The sequence below is a fragment of the Castor canadensis genome, chromosome 14 (genome assembly GCF_047511655.1).
Source record: "Castor canadensis chromosome 14, mCasCan1.hap1v2, whole genome shotgun sequence".
NCBI lineage: Eukaryota > Metazoa > Chordata > Mammalia > Rodentia > Castoridae > Castor > Castor canadensis.
The window spans coordinates 27,286,795-27,304,857 of record NC_133399.1 but is presented as its reverse complement, the minus strand read 5'-3'; the positions used below and the strand labels follow the sequence as shown (position 1 = coordinate 27,304,857).

General features: G+C 39.9%; 1 protein-coding gene, 1 non-coding gene and 1 pseudogene across 2 annotated transcripts; 2 read left to right on the top strand and 1 right to left on the bottom strand.

Annotated features, from left to right (window-relative positions):
* The first annotated feature begins 9,551 nt into the window (after nt 1-9,551).
* LOC141416996 (U6 spliceosomal RNA) lies at nt 9,552-9,658 on the top strand. The gene has a single exon (XR_012441631.1). It is a non-coding gene; the product is annotated as a U6 spliceosomal RNA (small nuclear RNA).
* A 720-nt stretch (nt 9,659-10,378) lies between these two features.
* LOC141416194 (olfactory receptor 7E178-like) lies at nt 10,379-11,323 on the bottom strand. Its single transcript, XM_074053281.1, has one exon. It carries the CDS (start codon nt 11,321-11,323, stop codon nt 10,379-10,381), a length of 945 nt encoding a protein of 314 aa, XP_073909382.1.
* A 1,472-nt stretch (nt 11,324-12,795) lies between these two features.
* On the top strand, nt 12,796-17,289 carry LOC141416193 (RNA-binding protein 6-like; annotated as a pseudogene).
* The last annotated feature ends 774 nt before the right edge of the window (nt 17,290-18,063 follow it).

The window sequence follows — 18,063 nt, the reverse complement described above, 5'->3', positions numbered from 1 at the left end:
AAATATATTCACAGGTGAAATACTATGCTGAAACTCCTTTGAACAATGACTATACACTTAAAGGACAGGGTTGTAAAGCATGTCCTGTTAGAAGGTGGGTACCAGTAGGAAGGGAAGGGGGAATGAAGAGGATAAAAGAGGATGAATACGGTTGATGTACTTTATATACTTATATGAAACTAAAACCTGTTAAAATCATTTTAAGTAGGGGAAGGGAGATAAGGGAGAATAATGGTGGGATGGACCTAACCAAGGCACATTGTAAGCATATATGGAAATGTCACAATGAAACCCCCTGTATGACTAATATATACTAATGAAATGTTTTTAATTAATGAAAGTAAAAGAAATAATAAATTAATGAGGTGGCAGGAAAGGAAAAAAAAGAAAGAAGCAAGGCTAAATAAAAAAGGAGAAAGAAAAGGATATGAGGAAAAGAAAGATAAAGTATCTGATTATGAAATAAAGAAAAGACAGGAAAAACCACCGAGAAGAGGCAAAACTCTGACTCCTCCACACCTCCAGCCTGCACATAGCATCCCCACTCCACGTTAAATGTAGAAACCAGGAGGGATCCCGTGCCGCCAGATGCCAGCTCCTACCAGCTCGAGAGACACAGACCACCAGGTGAGCTAAGTGGCATGCAGTACTCCCACAAACAACCCTGGGCCAGATCAGCATAGCCCCCTGGACAGACTGACCCCCACCCAGGGAAAAAAGAGGAAAAAACACAAACTGAATAATAAACAACAACAAAAAAAATACATGTCGCAAAGAGGGTGGGGCACCCTGAGTGCCAAAGAGGGGAGAGGGGCAATCCCTCACAGAACTGTAAATAAACAAGCCAGCCAGAGAAGGCAGGAGTGGTGGCACGGGCCCAGCAACCTTGGAGCTGGAAAGTTGTAAAAGTGGCTGTGTGAGGAAAGCCCCACTGGAGAGGGAGGAAGGGACACTTCCCACGTGAACTGTAAATAAACACGCAGGCCAGAGAAGGTGGGGGTAGTGCCACCTCCTCCAGTGTGCTTGGAAAGGGGAAAACTTGTAACAGTGACGGTCACACCCAGGAGAACTCTAAATAAACAAAGCCTGCGGGGCTAGGTGAGTGTTAAGCTCATTCCTAACATCTGCATAAATAAAGCCTCCAGCAACAGCTGGCTGACAGCAGCGGGCAGGTGAGCCACAGCCTCAGGTAGACATTCACAGAACTGTCTCCAGACCCTTCTTTTTTCTTTTTTCCTTTTCTCTTCCTTTGATGAGACAACAACTGAACTACAACCTCAAGCAGAAAGACTTACTGAAACTACTGCATTTGAACTTGGGATATTGTGTTGTGTTTTGGTTTTTTTGTTTGTTTTGTTTTGTTGGTTTTTTTTCCCCCTTTGATGAGCCAATGACAGAATTACTTCTGAGACACCATCTCCAGGATTGGAGGCTGAGGGACTAACACCAAAATTATTAAGACTGAAACTTTATTGCATATGAATGTGGGGATTTTTTTTAAATCCTTTCCCTGTCTCCCTAATGCCTGTTTAGCTTACTGTTGATTAGTACACTACCTCTCCCTGTTTATTTCTTCGACACTGGTTTTTTTGTTGTTGTTGTTTGGTTGGTTGGTTTTGTTTTTACTTGTTTGTTTGTTTTTCCCTTTTTCTTTACCTTCTTTGCTTTCCCCCTCCTCTCACCCTTCCATTCTAGATATCACCATTGTTATTGTTACAAGCTAGAAAATACTTAATTGCACACAGTACAGGAACAGTAACAATACCAAGGGCAATGACAGGAAGATGGAAAAAAGAGGGAAACCAGTTTCCCCCAGGAATAAATTAGTACAGGAACCAGAGGGAAATAAAGAAAACAGATACTCAGATCCAGACTCCAACAAAACAAAGGTAAACTATGCCAAAGAACCCAATAAAGCCCACAAGAACAACCTGAAAGAAGAAATCCTGCAAGTAATAAATGAGAATTTTATAGAGATGATACTGGATATGGTCAACCAAAATGTACAGGAGACACTCAAGAAATTCCAGACAACAAAAATAGAGAATTTGAGAAATCACAGAGAAAATAAAAGAAAAAAATAGAAGCACTGTATAAACACCAAAGTGAAACAAAGAACATGATTAATAAAGAGATAAATGAACTCTGGATGAAAATAGACAATATTAAAGAGGAAGTGACTTAGGATATGGAAAACCTCAGAAAAAAGAATGAAACAGAATTGCAAAACAAAATGGAAGGCCAATCCAGCAGAATAAAACAAGCAGAACATAGAATCTCAGAACTCAAAGATGAAATGGTAATTAAAGGAAAAACCAAAGAGCTACAAGTTAAACAACTCAAGACCTGTGAAAAGAAAAATGCAAGAACTAACTGACTCCATCAAAAGACCAAACCTGAGAATCATGGGCATTGAAGAAGGAGAAGAGGTGCCAGCAAAGGGAATGCATAGTATATTCAACAAAATAATTACAGAAAATTTTCCAAATCTAGAGAAATCTATGCCCATACAGGTGCATGAGGCCTCCTAAACATCAAACAGACCAGACCAAAATAGAACTACCCCACAGCATATTATCAATAAAACAACAAGTGCGGACTCGAGAAAAAATATTGAAGGCTGTAAGAGAGAAAAAAACAAATAACAAACAAAGGTAAACCCATCAAAATCACAGCAGAGTTCTCAACAGAAACATTAAAAGCAAGAAGAGCTTTGGGTGAGATCTTCTGGGCACTGAATGAAAAAACTTCAACCCTAGGATACTCTACCAAGCAAAACTATCATTCAAAATAGATGGTGCAATAAAATCTTCCATGATAAGCAGAAACTAAAACAATATGTAACCACAAAACCACCACTACAAAACATTCTTCAAGGGATTCTGCACACAGAAAGTGAAACCCAATATAACCATGAAAGGGCAGTCAGCACCAAACTACAGGAAAAGAAAAAGCAAGAAAGTAGAGAGTAACATCAATTTAGGTACACACAATCAAACCTTCAAACAACTAAGACAACTAAATGACAGGAATCACCACTAACACTTTATGTTAATGGACTTCAATCCTCCATCAAAAGGCACTGTTTGATGAACTGGATTAAAAAGGAAGATCCAACAATTTGTTTCTTACAGGAGACCTGTCTCACGGACAGAAATAAGAATAGGCTTAGGCTGAAAGGCTGGAAGAAGATTTACCCAGCCAATGGCCCCCGAAAACAGGCAGGAGTAGCAATACTTATCTCTGACAAAGTAGACTTCAAACCTACGTTGATCAAAAGAGATAAAGAAGGACATTCCATACTAATAAAAGGGGAAATAGACCAAAAGGAAATAACAATTATCAACCTATATGCACTCAATGTCCATGCACCCAATTTCATCAAACATACCCTGAAGGACCTAAAAGCATATATTAACTCCAACACAGTGGTTGTGGGAGACTTTAACACCCCACTATCATCAATAGATAGGTCATCCAAACAAAAAAATCAATAAAGAAATCCTAGATCTAAAATATACAATAGATCAAATGGACTTACTTGATGTCTACAGAACAATTCATCCAACTTCTACACAACACATATTCTTCTCAGCAGCTCACAGAACCTTCTCCAAAATAGATCATATCCTAGGGCACAAAGCAAGCCTCAGCAAATATAAGAAAATAGAAATTATACCATGCATTCTATCTGATCACAATGCAATAAAACTAGAACTCAACAAAAAAATAAAGACAAAAAACATGCAAACACCTGGAAACTGAATAACTTATTGCTTAATGAACAATGGATCATTGATGAAATAAAAGAGGAAATTAAAAGGTTCTTGGAAGTCAATGAAATGAAAACACAACCTACTGGAACCTATGGGACACAGCAAAGGCAGTCCTGAGAGGAGAGTTTATAGCCATGAGTGCATATATTAAAAAGACTGAAAGATCTCAAATCAATGACCTGATGCTACATCTCAACCTCCTAGAAAAACAAGAACAAGCAAATCTGAAAACAAATAGAAGGAGAGAAATAATAAACAAAAGAGCTGAAATCAATGAGATAGAAACAAAAAAACCAGACAAAGAATTACTGAAACAAAAAGCTGGTTCTTTGAAAAAATAAACAAGATCGACAGACCCCTGGCAAACCTAACTAAAATGAGGAGAGAAAAAACCCAAATTAGTAAAATCAGGAATGCAAAAGGGGAGATAACAACAAACACCATGGAACTTCAGGAAATCATCAGAGACTACTTCAAGAACCTATATTCAAATAATTCAAAAATCTTAAAGAAATGGACAGATTTCTAGATACTTATGATCATACAAAACTGAACCAAGAGGACATTAATCACCTGAATAGATCTATAACATAAAATGAAATTGAAGCAGCAATCAAGAGTCTCCCTAAAAAGAAAAGTCCAGGACCTGATGGATTCTCTGCTAAATCTATCAGACCTTTAAAGAAGAACTGAAACCAACCCTCCTTAAACTGTTCCATGAAATAGAAAGGGAAGGAAAACTGCCAAACACATTTTATGCAGCAAGTATTACACTTATTCCAAAACAAGGCAAAAACACCTCCAAAAAGGAGAACTATAGGCAAATCTCCTTAATGAACATTGATGCAAAAATCCTCAATAAAATAATGGCAAACTGAGTTCAACAACACATCAAAAAGATCATTCACCACAACCAAGTAGGCTTCATCCCAGGAATACAGGGGTGGTTCAACATATGAAAATCAATAAACGTAATAAACCACATTAACAGAAACAAAAACAAAAACCAATTGATCATCTCAATAGATGCAGAAAAAGCCTTTGATAAGATCCAACACCATTTCATGATAAAAGCTCTAAGAAAACTAGGAATAGAAGGAAAGTACCTCAACATTATAAAAGCTATATATGACAAACCTACAGCCAGCATTATACTTAACAGTGAAAAACTGAAACCATTCCTTCTAAAATCAGGAACTAGACAAGGATGCCCACTATCTCCACTCCTATTCAACATAGTACTGGAATTCCTAGCCAGAGCAATTAGGCAAGAAGAAGGAATAAAAGGAATACAAATAGGTAAAGAAACTGTCAAAATATCTCTATTTGCAGACGATATGATCCTATACCTTAAAGACCCAAAAAACTCTACTCAGAAGCTTCTAGACATCATCAATAGCTATAGCAAGGTAGCAGGATATAAAATCAACATAGAAAAATCATTAGCATTTCTATACTCTAATAATGAACAAACGGAAAAAGAATGTATGAAAACAAGTCCATTTACAATAGCCTCAAAAAAAATCAAATACCTAGGTGTAAACCTAACAAAAGATGTGAAAGACCTCTACAAGGAAAACTATACACTTCTGAAGAAAGAGATTGAGGAAGACTATAGAAAGTGGAAAGATCTCCCATGCTCATGGATTGGTAGAATCAACATAGTAAAAATGTTGATACTCCCAAAAGTAATCTATATGTTTAATGCAATTCCCATCAAAATCCCAATGACATTCATCAAGGAGATTGAAAATCTACCGGTAAATTTATATGGAAACACAAGAGGCCACGAATAGCCAAGGCAATACTCAGTCAAAAGAACAATGCTGGAGGTATCACAATACCTGACTTCAAACTATATTACAAAGCAATAACAATAAAAACAGCATGGTACTGGCACAAAAACAGACATGAAGACCAGTGGAACAGAATAGAGGACTCAGATATTTAGCCACACAACTATAACCAACTTATCTTTGACAAAGTCACTAAAAACATACGATGGAGAAAAGATAGCCTCTGCAACAAAAACTGCTGGGAAAACTGGTTAGCAGTGTGCAAAAAAACTGAAACTAGATCCATGTTTATCACCCTATACCAATATTAACTCAAAATGGATCAAGGATCTTAATATCAGACCCCAAACTCTTAAGTTGATACAAGAAAGAGTAGGAAATACTCTGGAGTTAGTAGGTATAGGTAAGAACTTTCTCAATGAAACCCCAGCAGTTAAGCAACTAAGAAATAGCATAGATAAATGGGACTTCATAAAACTAAAAAGCTTCTGTTCATCAAAAGAAATGGTCTCTAAAATGAAGAGAACACCCACAGACTGGGAGAAAATATTTGCCAGCTACACATCAGACAAAGGACTGATAACCAGAATATATAAGGAACTCAAAAAACTAAATTCTCCCAAAATTAATGAACCAATAAAGAAAATGGGCAAGTGAACGAAACAGAACATTCTCAAAAGAAGAAATTCAAATGGCCAAAAAACATATGAAAAATGTTTACCATCCCTAGCAATAAAGGAAATGCAAATTAAAACCATACTAAGATTCCACCTCACCCCCATAATTAGCAACACCATTAACAACAGGTGTTGGCGAGGATGTGGGGGAAAAGGAACCCTCTTACACTGCTGGTGGGAATGTAAACTAGTACAACCACTCTGGAAAAAAATTTAAAGGCTTCTTAAAAATCTAAACATTGATCTACCATATGATCCAGAAATACCACTCTTGGGGATATACCCAAAAGACTGTGACACAGGTTACTCCAGAGGCACCTGCACACCCATGTTTATTGCAGCACTATTCACAATAGCCAAGTTATGGAAACAGTCAAGATGCCCCAGCACTGACAAATGGATTAAGAAAATGTGGTATCTATACACAATGCAATTTTATGCAGCCATGAAGAAGAACCAAATGTTATCATTCGCTGGTAAATGGATGGAACTAGAGAACATCATGCTGAGTGAGGTTAACCTGGCCCAAAAGACCAAAAATCATATGTTCTCCCTCATATGCGGACTTTAGGTCAAGGGCAAACACAACAAGGGGATTGGACTTTGATCACATGATAAAGCGAGAACACACAAGGAAGGTATGAGGATAGGTAAAACACCCAAAAAACAAGATAGCATTTTTTGTCCTTAACGCCGAGCAACTAAAGCAGATACTTTATTTTTTTTTTAATTTTTATTTTATTCATATGTGCATACATTGTTTGGGTCATTTCTCCCCCCTTCCCTCTGCCACCTCCTATTCCCCCTCAGTCTCTCCCTTACCCCCCCTTACCCCTCACTACCAGGCAGAAACTATTATTGCCCTCAATGCAGAGAAACTAATACAGATACTTTAAAGCGACAGAGGCCAATAGTAGAAGAGGACAGGAACTAGAGAAAAGGTTAGTTTGAGAAGAATTAACTTAGAAGGTAACATACATGTATAGGAAAGCAATGCGAGTCAACTCCCTATATAGCTATCCTTATCTCAACTAGCAAAAACTCTTGGTCCTTCCTATTATTGCTTATACTCTCTCTTCAACTAAACTAGAGATAAGGACAAAATAGTTTCTGCCTGGTAGTGAGGGGTTGGGGGTGGTGTGAGAGGGAGTGGGGGGAAAAGGGAGGGGGTGGGGGGGAGGGGGAGAAATGACCCAAACATTGTATGCACATATGAATATAATAAAAAAAGAATAAAGAAAAGTTACAAATACAACTATATGAAGGTAAGAAAAGGAATAAAAACTATAAATATAATATTTAAATAAACCAAAAATTGTACTAAAATGTAGTAAAGATAAAAAACAAGCAAAAAATGGAGACGTCTCTTTCTGGGTTACCTAATATTGGAATCTTCCAGGTCTGAAGAAAGAGGTCGTGGTTTGTATCAGGAGTTGGTTGCATTTCTGGGGGTGGCCCCTGAGAATGTGGGAGAGTAGGAGGAGCAGACACAGCACTGAGATCTGCACTGGATGGGGAGGAACAAGGGAGCTAAGCAGTCTGCCTGTCAGCCTCAGTACTTTCAGACCCCACCCAGCATTAAACCACCCTGCAGGAGGGAGGAGGATGGGAAGCCAGTCCATCTGCCAGACCTAGGCTGAGAACTCCCAGGCCCACCTGGCAGCAAACCACACATGGCCAGAGGCAGATCTGGAGGCCAAGCAATCCTTTAGCCATGGGCTCAGAACTGCCAGTCTCTACAGAAAGCCACAGGTGACAGGGATTGCTCTTCTCCACAGTCCAAACTCCCTGCTGCCTAAACTTCTCAGAAAGTCAATGTCTGACTCTGTCCCCACTCAATGACTGCCTCTCATTCATCTTCCACCCAGACACTGTGGCAGGATGTCCCAAGCTTCCTGACTTGTGATCGTTCTATGCATTAACGTCCCCAGAGTAGCTCAGTGTCAAACAATAGGTCCCTTCTCAAGATGGAATCTGGCTATAGCTTTCTCAGGAGTGATTCAATAGATTAATTTCACTTCCAATGGTGGCCTGCCATACAGAAGGCATTTCTGTCAGATCAAATCTCTGCACTGGATTTAATGCTTGCAAATACTGTGTGTTTCTCCTGGGGCTACAACTGCCATTCTGTTGACACCAGGACTGCCTGGCTTACCTTGTGGTTGAGGTTTCTAGCTCTGCTCCCCTATAAGGGAGCCAGGGTTGGAGCTGTGGACTGTTTCTTACTTTTCTCTGTATCACCTTTCCATTTCTCTGTGTTTTTACCTCTTCCTTGATTCCCAGTGCTGCTCCACTCTTTCTCTCCTCATAATATAACCTCTACTCTTTTATCCTGACTCTTCTCAGAAAACTTCTAAACTGCTGTCTTACCTAGGAAATCCAGTCGTTGATATTTTTTAAACTCCCTAACTGAATACAACATGAAGCCAAAGTATTAGTGCATTTTCTGTTGTTATAGCATAATAACTGAGGCTGGATAATTTATAAAGTAAAGAGATTTATTTGGAAGCGGAAGGTCCAAACAAAACAGAACTTGTCTGGTGAGAACCCTTTCTGGACTGTGTCACATCACGGGAGATTGCATCAGACAGAAGAGCATAGAGAAGGAAAGATACCATGCCAAGCAGAACTCCTGAGACCAGAGAGGGGCCAGTATTGCTTTTTCAAAACAACCCGCTTTCATGAGCACTAACTCATTCCTTGATACTAGTATTAATTCCTTCTCAGGGTAGTACTCCCAAAGATATAACCACCTTCCACTGTGCCCCATCTCTTAAAGGTTCTACTACCTCTCACATCACTTGTGACACTTTTCAGCACTGTGACAAAACACCTGACAGAAACAACCTAATGAGTAAGGATTTGTTTAGTCTCATGGTTTCAGAGAGTTCAGTCCATAGTCCTTGATATCACTGACTCTGGGCCGATGGTGAGGCAGAACATCATGGTGGTGGAAGCACATGTCAGAGGTTTCTCACCTTATGGAAGACAGGAAGCAGAGAAATAGAAAGAGCCCAGACACCAGGTATAAGGAAAGGCATTTCCCCAATGGCCTACTTCCTCCAGGTAGACCTGACCTCCTAAAGTTTTCACCACCTCCCAAAATAACCCCACCACATGAGCTTCAGGGGGCGATTTCATATTCAAATCATTACATCACCACACTGGAAACCAACATATAAAACATGGGTACCAGCTACATCCAAACCATAGCACCAAAGCTGAGGACCAGTTACATGCATCCTTATATATAACATGCATAAATGTATCTAAAAGATACAAAAGTGATATAAAAAAATTAAGTGTTCAAGTCTGCAGCACATATACTAAAATTGGAATGATACAGAGAAGATTAGCATGGCCCCTGTGCAAGGATGACATGAGAACTTGTGAAGCATTCCATATTATAAAAAAGAAAAGAAAACTGATGTAACTTCTAGAAAGAGATAACTATTGGAATTATTTTTAAAAGAGTTGTGCATTTCTCCTAGATGCCTGGGTGGCAGATAAAAAATAAAGAAAGCACTACATATCCCCTCCTAGATATAAGAAACTGAAAGAATTCTCCACACCCCTTTAGCCACACCCTGATTTCTTCCCTCCCTTTCTCATCTTATTCTTGGATACTTGACTACACTCTGGGTCATTCGCAATCTAATTGCACAAAAACAAAAATAAAGAAAGAAAGCTCTATAACTGTTACAGGATTCAATCGTGCTGATTCTAATGTAGATATAATCCCATAATATTCCATCAGTCCCACTAAAGATGCATCAAAAGAAGCAATGTCAGCTGGTGCCAGTGGCTCACACCTGTAATCCTAACTACTCAGGAGGCAGAGATAAGGAGGACCATAGTTCAAAGCCAGCCCAGGAAAACAGTTCACAAGACACTATCTTGAAAAACTCATCACCAAAAAGGGTTGGTGGAGTGGCTCAAGGTGTAGGCACTGAGTTCAAGACCCAGTACCACAAAAAAAAGCAATGTTCAAACACAAAACATTGAGAATCTTGAAAGGCATAATAGCTACAAAAACTATGGAACCCAATGGGAAACTTTTAGGTTCCAATGTTTGTTTTCACTGGCTTTTCCAATATGCACAGCAAAAGAGATGGTGCGGGTGATCAGATCAGGCTACTCTGAGGAACCTCTGCATGGCCCTCTTGATGTCCCTGTTCCTCAGGCTGTAGATGAAGGGGTTGAGCATGGGGGTGACCATGGTATACATCATCGAGGCCACCGAACCCTTCCTGTGGGAATGTGAGATAGCTGAACTGAGGTACATCCCAAGGCCTGTCCCATAAAATAAACAAATAACTGACAGGTGAGAGCCACAGGTGGAGAAGGCCTTGAATTTCCCACCTGTTGATGGAACTCCCAGAATAGAGGACAGAATCTTAACATAAGAGTAAACGATCCCTGAGACAGGAACACCACCAAAGATGGTTCCAAAAATATAGATTAATACACTATTAGTGGGGTTCACAAAACATGCTAAGTTTAATAACTGGGAAGGGTCACAGAAGAAATGAGGGATTTTCACATCCATGAACAAGGTGAGTTGTGATACCATCAAACAGTGTATCTGGGAATCCAAAACACTGAAGAAAAATGATCCCAAAACCAGTAAGCTACAAAGGTGGCGATTCATGATGACTGAGTAGTACAGAGGGTGACAGATGGCCACAAACCGGTCATAGGCCATCACAGTCAGAAGCAGACTATCCAAACATCCAAAAAGAATGACAATAGACATCTGTGTGAGACAGCCCATGTAGGAGATGACTCTGCTGTGAGTTTGAATGTCAACAATCATCTTTGGGACTGTGGCAGAGCTGAAACAGATGTCAGTCAAGGACAAGTTGGAGAGGAAGAAATACATGGGGGTGTGGAGATGTGAGTCAGAGCTGACAGCCAGGATGATGAGCAGGTTCCCAAGCACTGTGACCAGGTACATGGTCAGGAACAGTCCAAAGAGGATGGGCTGCAGGTCAGGATCATCTGAGAAGTCAAGCAAGAGGAATTCCAAGACTCGTGTCAGATTTTGTGCTTCTGTGTAGCTGAGACACCTCATGGAATAGAAAATAAATCAAATAAATAAAACAGCCTAACAGGAACCCAGCACTGTGTCTATATTTTTGAGGAATTCAAAGGAAATCATTCCATTTGAAGACATATGCACACACACACACACAGAAAGAGCTCTGTTAGAGCTCTTTCCTCACTGGTTTCTTTGCTGTTTACCTATTTCTATATACATCCTCTTTAGAAACACTGAGCTGAAATATGGGAGAGGTAATAAATTTGTGAATACAGTAAGATGTCAGCCCCTTTCATTTGAGGGAAGTATTGGGATGGTGGATTAGAACATTTTTAATTCAGCCAAGATAGAGTTAGAGAATATTCATGGTAAGAATGAGAAGAGAGAAGAATCTGTACACAGCCATACAAAACAAAGGCCTGCTTTCAGCATTCAGAAAGAAGAACTTGAGAATTCAGAACAAAAGAAGAAGGAACACAAGGTGTGTGCTTTGAATATGAGATTCCATAACACTTTCAGAACAGCTCAAGTCCAACTTAAAGCCAAGATACGGTACTTTGGGTGACAGCCCCTCTGAGAAAGATCTCATTTCAAAGTGTCTAGAGAGCTCTCCTTGTATCTGGGACCTTGTCTTTTGCATTAATATGCCCCTCTCTGGAAAATGTCTTTGTATGATAAGATGACTATTCTGTAAGATGCACATAAAACATTTTTTAAAGGCAAGTCACAAACTGGGTACCTTCAGCTCATGCCTATAATCCTACCTACTTGGGAGGCTGAGATCAGAAGGATCACAGTTTGAGGCCAGTCCAAAAAAGTTAGTGAGACCCCATCTCAACCAATAGTTGGGCACAGCAGTGCACAGCTATCATCCCAAACTACATGGAAGGCTGACATAGGGAGGATCATGGCTCCAAGCTAGCCCCGGGCAGGATGGAGTTCATGAGACCCTATCTCAATGGAAAAAAGCTGGGTGTGGTGGCACGCACCTGTCATCCCAGAGTAAATAGTAGGATCGTGGTTCAGGCTGACAGGCAAAAAGCAAGACCCTATCTCCAAAATAACCACAGTGAAAAGGGCTAGAAGCATGGCTCAAGTGGTAAAGCACTGGCCTAGCAAGTATAAAGCCCTGAGTTCAAACCCCAGTACCATCAAAAAAAAATCACAGCTTTCTGGAAGCGAACAACAAGTTGAGATTCTCATCTATTTTAAGAATGTGAACTTTGCTGACAAGGCACTGATTAGGGAAGCACAGAATACTATGATGTGGATCACAGACTGCCAGGGAGCCAGATATTTGGCTATGGTCAGACCAAGTGTGGTCCAGAAGCAAAACTGTCTAAAATGCCCAACAGTGTTTCAGAATCAAGTTTATAGGACTATACCAGGATTTGTCAGGCAAGATAGTGGATAAGAGTGTCCTCTGTGACCTCCTGAATGAGAAGAGTTGGGATAATAACGGAAAGACAACAGTTCCAAGACAAAAAGAGACGACACTGAGAATCATGAAACAGGACAGCCAAAAAAATGTAAGAAACAGTCCACCCTGGCTCCCTGAGAAGGAGGGCAAGCCAAAGCCACAACCACAAGGTAAGCCAAACAAACCTGGTGACAACAAATTAGCAGACCTAGCTTTAGGATATGCCCACGTTCTTGCACAACTTAAATCCCACTGAGGTATCTGGTGTCACAGTGACTCCTCCTGTATTTAGCATTGAAGAAGAAAGCCATTTTGCCACCCCACATATGTCTGAGTGTTATGGCCAGGTGCCATCTTGAGAGGGGATCTATTGTTTGAGACAGCTACTCTGAGGACCTGAAAACAAGGAACAATCCTCTCAGGGAGCCAGGGTACAACTGATGTCTGGTTGGTAGATGGCCATTAGAGCTGGATGGGAAAAAAGGGATGTGCTGTAGACCCATGGAGAAGATTAAGCACAGTGGGCAGTGGTTCTGAAATCTGTGTTAAGGAGCAGACCCTGCTACCTGAAGATCACTGCAGAGGCAGAGCTCTGAGGCTATGGGTGATAGATTGCACAGTCCCCAGAACTTCCTCCCTGCTTTGCGTGTTTTGTTGCCAGGTGGGACTCACATTGAGCTCTCTGAGGCCATGTCCCAAGGATTCCTCAATTTTCCTAGCCTCCTCACTCCAGGAGTGAGGAAAGCACTGATACCAGCAAGCAAAGTGCCATGTTTCCTCAGTTCTCCCCCAGTGAAGAACTCAGTGTTCTCTTTGCTTCACCCTCTCTCCAACACATGCAGGGGACACCCCTAGGATTGAACATTTGATGTCCCTGGGGGCACAAACTGGGGATCTATGAAGCAAGTGGGAACCTGCCCAGGCCAAAAAGTTCACTGAGGCCAGAAGCAACTCCCAGAACACAAAAGAAGGGAAGCAAAGAAATATAAGTCAGGTTATAGTAAAGACACCTGCCCATCGTTTATTACATAGTGTTTATTACAGCACTATTCACAATAGCCAAGCTATGGAAACAGCCCAAATGCCCTACAACTTATAAATGGATTTTTAAAATGTGGTATTTATATACAATGGAATTTTATTCAGCCATAAAAAGAATGAAATTTTGTTATTTGTAGATAAATAGATGGAAACAGAGAACATCATCTTAAGTGAAGTTAGCCAGACTCAGAAAGAGAAAGGTCAAATATTTTCTCTCATATGTGAAGATAGATTGAATACAAATATAAGCATTACCCTCTATACACATAAACATATACAGAACACGTTTCTGAAAATGGGATTGTTAGAGGAGACTAAGAGAAAAGGAAAGGAAGGAAAGAATGATAGTGACTAATGACAAAATATATCACATCTGTGTAGGAACAAGACAGTGAAACACACTGAAAACTGTTGAACAATACAGAGTAGGGGGGAAAGGGTGAGGAAAAGTAACGGAGGGTGTTAGAAAATGATTTAAGCACAAAATATTTACAGGTAAAATCCCCCAGGAAAAATCCCCACTGAAAAATGAACAGACATCTATAAACAATGAAGGACAGAATTGTAAAACAGGTCATGTTATGGGGTGGGCACTAGTGGGAGGAGGAGAGTAAATGCAGAGAGTAAAATGGGTGAATATGGTTGATGTGCTTTCTGTACATGTGTGAATATGGAACATTGAAACCTGTCAAAGTCACTTTAGGAAGGGTGAGAAGGAAGAAGGAGAATAATGGAGATGAACCAAACTGGTGTACGTTGTGCACATATATAGAAATGCCACAACAAAACTCCCTGCGTAATTATTATAGGCTAACAAATTTTTTTAAAGAAAGGAAGGACAGGAAGGTAAAACAGGTCCTGTCCAGGGGTGGGAGAGGGGGAAGGGTTTAAAGAAAAGGTGAAGGAGGGTGTATATGGTGGATGTATTTTGTATTCATGTATGAAAATAGAACAATGAAACCTTTTGAACTTGCTCTAAGAAGGGGGGCAAGATGAGGGAGAAAGATGGAGGCAGTGAATCTAATTAAAATACATTGTAAGCATATATGTAAATGTCACAATGTATTCCCTGATACAATTATAATATGCTAATAAGAAATAATAATAAAAAGAGAAGCCTCTAAGGTGAATGCAGTCCTGAAACCAACAACTGACTTTCTCAGACCATCCCTCAGCCCATTTGGAGCATCACTCTGAGCAGTAGGAACTACAACAGACACCATCTAGTTCTCTTCTCCCTGAGTGGTGCTGTGGATCTGGTCCAGCACCTTGAGCATGTGGGCAAGTTTGGCTACTGGGCTATGCACCAGTACACTGGTGAGAAACCACTGCACAGGAGTTTCTATAATCATATCTGTCAAAGCAGACTTCAAGCCAAAATGGTAAGAGACAAAGAATGTCCATTAATAATTTTGTCAGTTCATATTGATGAAGGACCAAGAGGATATAACAATTGCAAAAAACATATTCACCAAATGTTATCACACCCTAGTTCACAAAATGAACACTACTGAACATAAAAACCACAGATAGATGTGGTTTCCCAACACAATACCAGGTCACTTTAATACCCACTCTTACCAATAGATAGGTCACCCATACAAAAACTCAACAAAGAAATTTCACTGACACTATAGATCAACTGGATTTGTCAGACATCTACAAAATATTCCACCCAACAGACACAGAAAACACTTTTTTCCCACAGCCCATGGAATTTTCTTCAAAATAGATATCAGGCCTTAACGAGTACAAGAAAATTGAGGTAACCTTGTATATTTTATCAGACCAAATGGAAAATAACTACAGAGAACATATAAACACATGAAGGATGAATAATATACTTTTGAATGATGAGTGGGTCATTAAAGAAATAAGAAGGAAATCAAAACATTCCTAGAAGCAAATGAAAAATGAAAACACATCATACCAGAAGTGTGGGAAACAATGAAAAGAGTTCTAATAGGGAAGTTTATAGCTATAAATGCCTACATTAAGAAATCAAAGATCCAGAACTCACACCTGTAATCCTACCTAGTTAGGAGGCTGAAATCAAGAGGATCAAGGTTTGAGGCCAGCCCAGGCAAATAATTCTCAAGATCCCATCTCCAAAATAACCACAGCAAAATGGACTGGAGGTCTGGCTCAAGCAGTAAAGCATCTGCTTTGCAAGTGTAAAGTCCTGAGTTCAAATCCCAGTCTCACAAAAAAAAAAAGAAAAAATGTTAAAGATCCATGACAAAGAGGTCATACTTAAGTATGTATCCAGCCTGGATATCAGTGATGCAAATGATGTAAGGAAAACATTAATGAGCATTGACCTTCATGTTCATTCTGCTAGTGTCCAAGGGAACAGATCAAGCAAGAACTAACAACCTACCCTTATTCTCAGAAATCATGCTTGACAGTACCACAGGAAACACAACCCAACACAGTCTCCAAGGCCAACCAATAAGGAACCTGAACTCAGGAGGCATAAAGAACAAGAATCATGTTTGCAACACTAAGTGGGAGAAGATAGGGATCTGTCTCATTCACAAAGGGACGGGCTAGTCAGGCACCAATGGCTCACGCCTGTAATCCTAACTACTCAGGAGGCAGAGATCAGGAGGTTCAAAGCCAGACAAGGCAAATGGTTTGTGAGACCCTCTCTCAAAAATATCTAACATGAAAAAAGGACTGGAGGAGTGGCTCACATGGTAGAGCACTTGCCTAGCAAGTGCTTAGCCCTGAGTTTAAACCCTAATACCACCAAAAAATAAATAAATAAGTAAATAAATAAATAAAATGGAAGGGTTTATTTTCTGAAGAGAAAGAGCCATGATCTGGAGAGGCATCCCAGGATGAGCAGAGCAGAAGAGTCATGCTAAAGTGTGTCTATCCTCCCACTCCACCTGAGGTGACCATGAAAATGCAAAAGCCCTATATCCACTTTACTGCTCCCAATGTCCATATCATCAAGAGCAGAATCAGCCCCATGGGGCACAGCTGTAGCTTCACAGACCTCAAATCTCCTGTGGAAGTTCTTTGGATAGTGAATATCTTTCAGATCCACCATTTCAGAAACTTGATCTACCAGATAGGATGATGGAAGCCCTAAACTAGCCACTGACAATAAAGAAATGATTCAGAGATCCTTCTGACTACAAGCATTACCATCAGTGAAAATATTTTCAAGATAATAGGGGATGTGGTAAAAATTCGATTGGTCTTCAGATACAAATCAATAATGATGAGAGTCCTCATCCTTTAAGCACTGAGGATAGCAGTCCTCAGACTACTACATTCCACTATTGGCTACCATTAAGTTTCCCTGTAAGGAACATATAACCCCAACATCCAGCAAGAAGTCTATGTATCACAGGGACATGGTCACCTGAGGAAGAAAAGAAACATACCAGTCAGGAAATTCAAATAGCAAGAGGGAAATGTATAAAAGAGCTAGCAAGGAGGAAAAAGACAGAAGAGTGTTAGGTTTCAGGAAAATGCCAGTGTAGGGAAGCCCCCACTTTTGGGCTTTCTTTTTTATCTTTATTAATATATATTCATTGTAAGGAGGGATTCACTGTGACAAATTCAAATAGGCTTACATGGTACATTGGTTAGAGTGCCTCCACCATCTCCCCCTCTACGACCCCTTCCCTGCCCCATTTAAAGCAATTGCAAGAGGTTACATTGTTCTGTTTCACATATATATATATATATATATATATATATATAAAGCCCATCAACCATATTCTCTCACCTTCATCTTCTTCATTCACCCTTCCCCATCCCACAAGTATCCAAACACACATTGTGCCTATTACAGTCCTGGGGTTTTTTTTGTTATTAATTCCAAAGTCAATGTTGGGTTTCTTGATGTATCCAAGCCGTGAGCTTACTGTACTTTTGTCAGTTCAACTTCCTCTGTTAACTCTTCCTTACCCCTGCCCTCCTCCTCCATCATTCAACAGCTTTCAGTACATATCACTATGTACTTGCACTTATGTAATGTATTATCAATATTGTTGACTCTGTATAATTCCCTTTATTTTTCCTTCTTCCCCTAAGTTTCATAGAGTAGTTCCACTATTATAAACATGTTCTACATATAAATATGTACATGATTTTGTTTGGTTTTGAGTATATGTTTACCTTTGGGGTCTATCTTTCACATATGAGAGAAAACATGCAGCTTTTGTCTTTCTGAACCTAATTTACCTTCAAATCACATGTCTGAATAAAACTACGTTGCATCTATATGCCACATTTTCTTAATCCATTCATCAATTGTAGGGCCCACTGGGGGCTTCTTTAAGAAGCCATTGCC

Bases quoted from the DNA above. Each gene is read 5' to 3' on its own strand.
- LOC141416194 (XM_074053281.1), bottom strand. From the start codon at position 11,323: ATGAGGTGTCTCAGCTACACAGAAGCACAAAATCTGACACGAGTCTTG.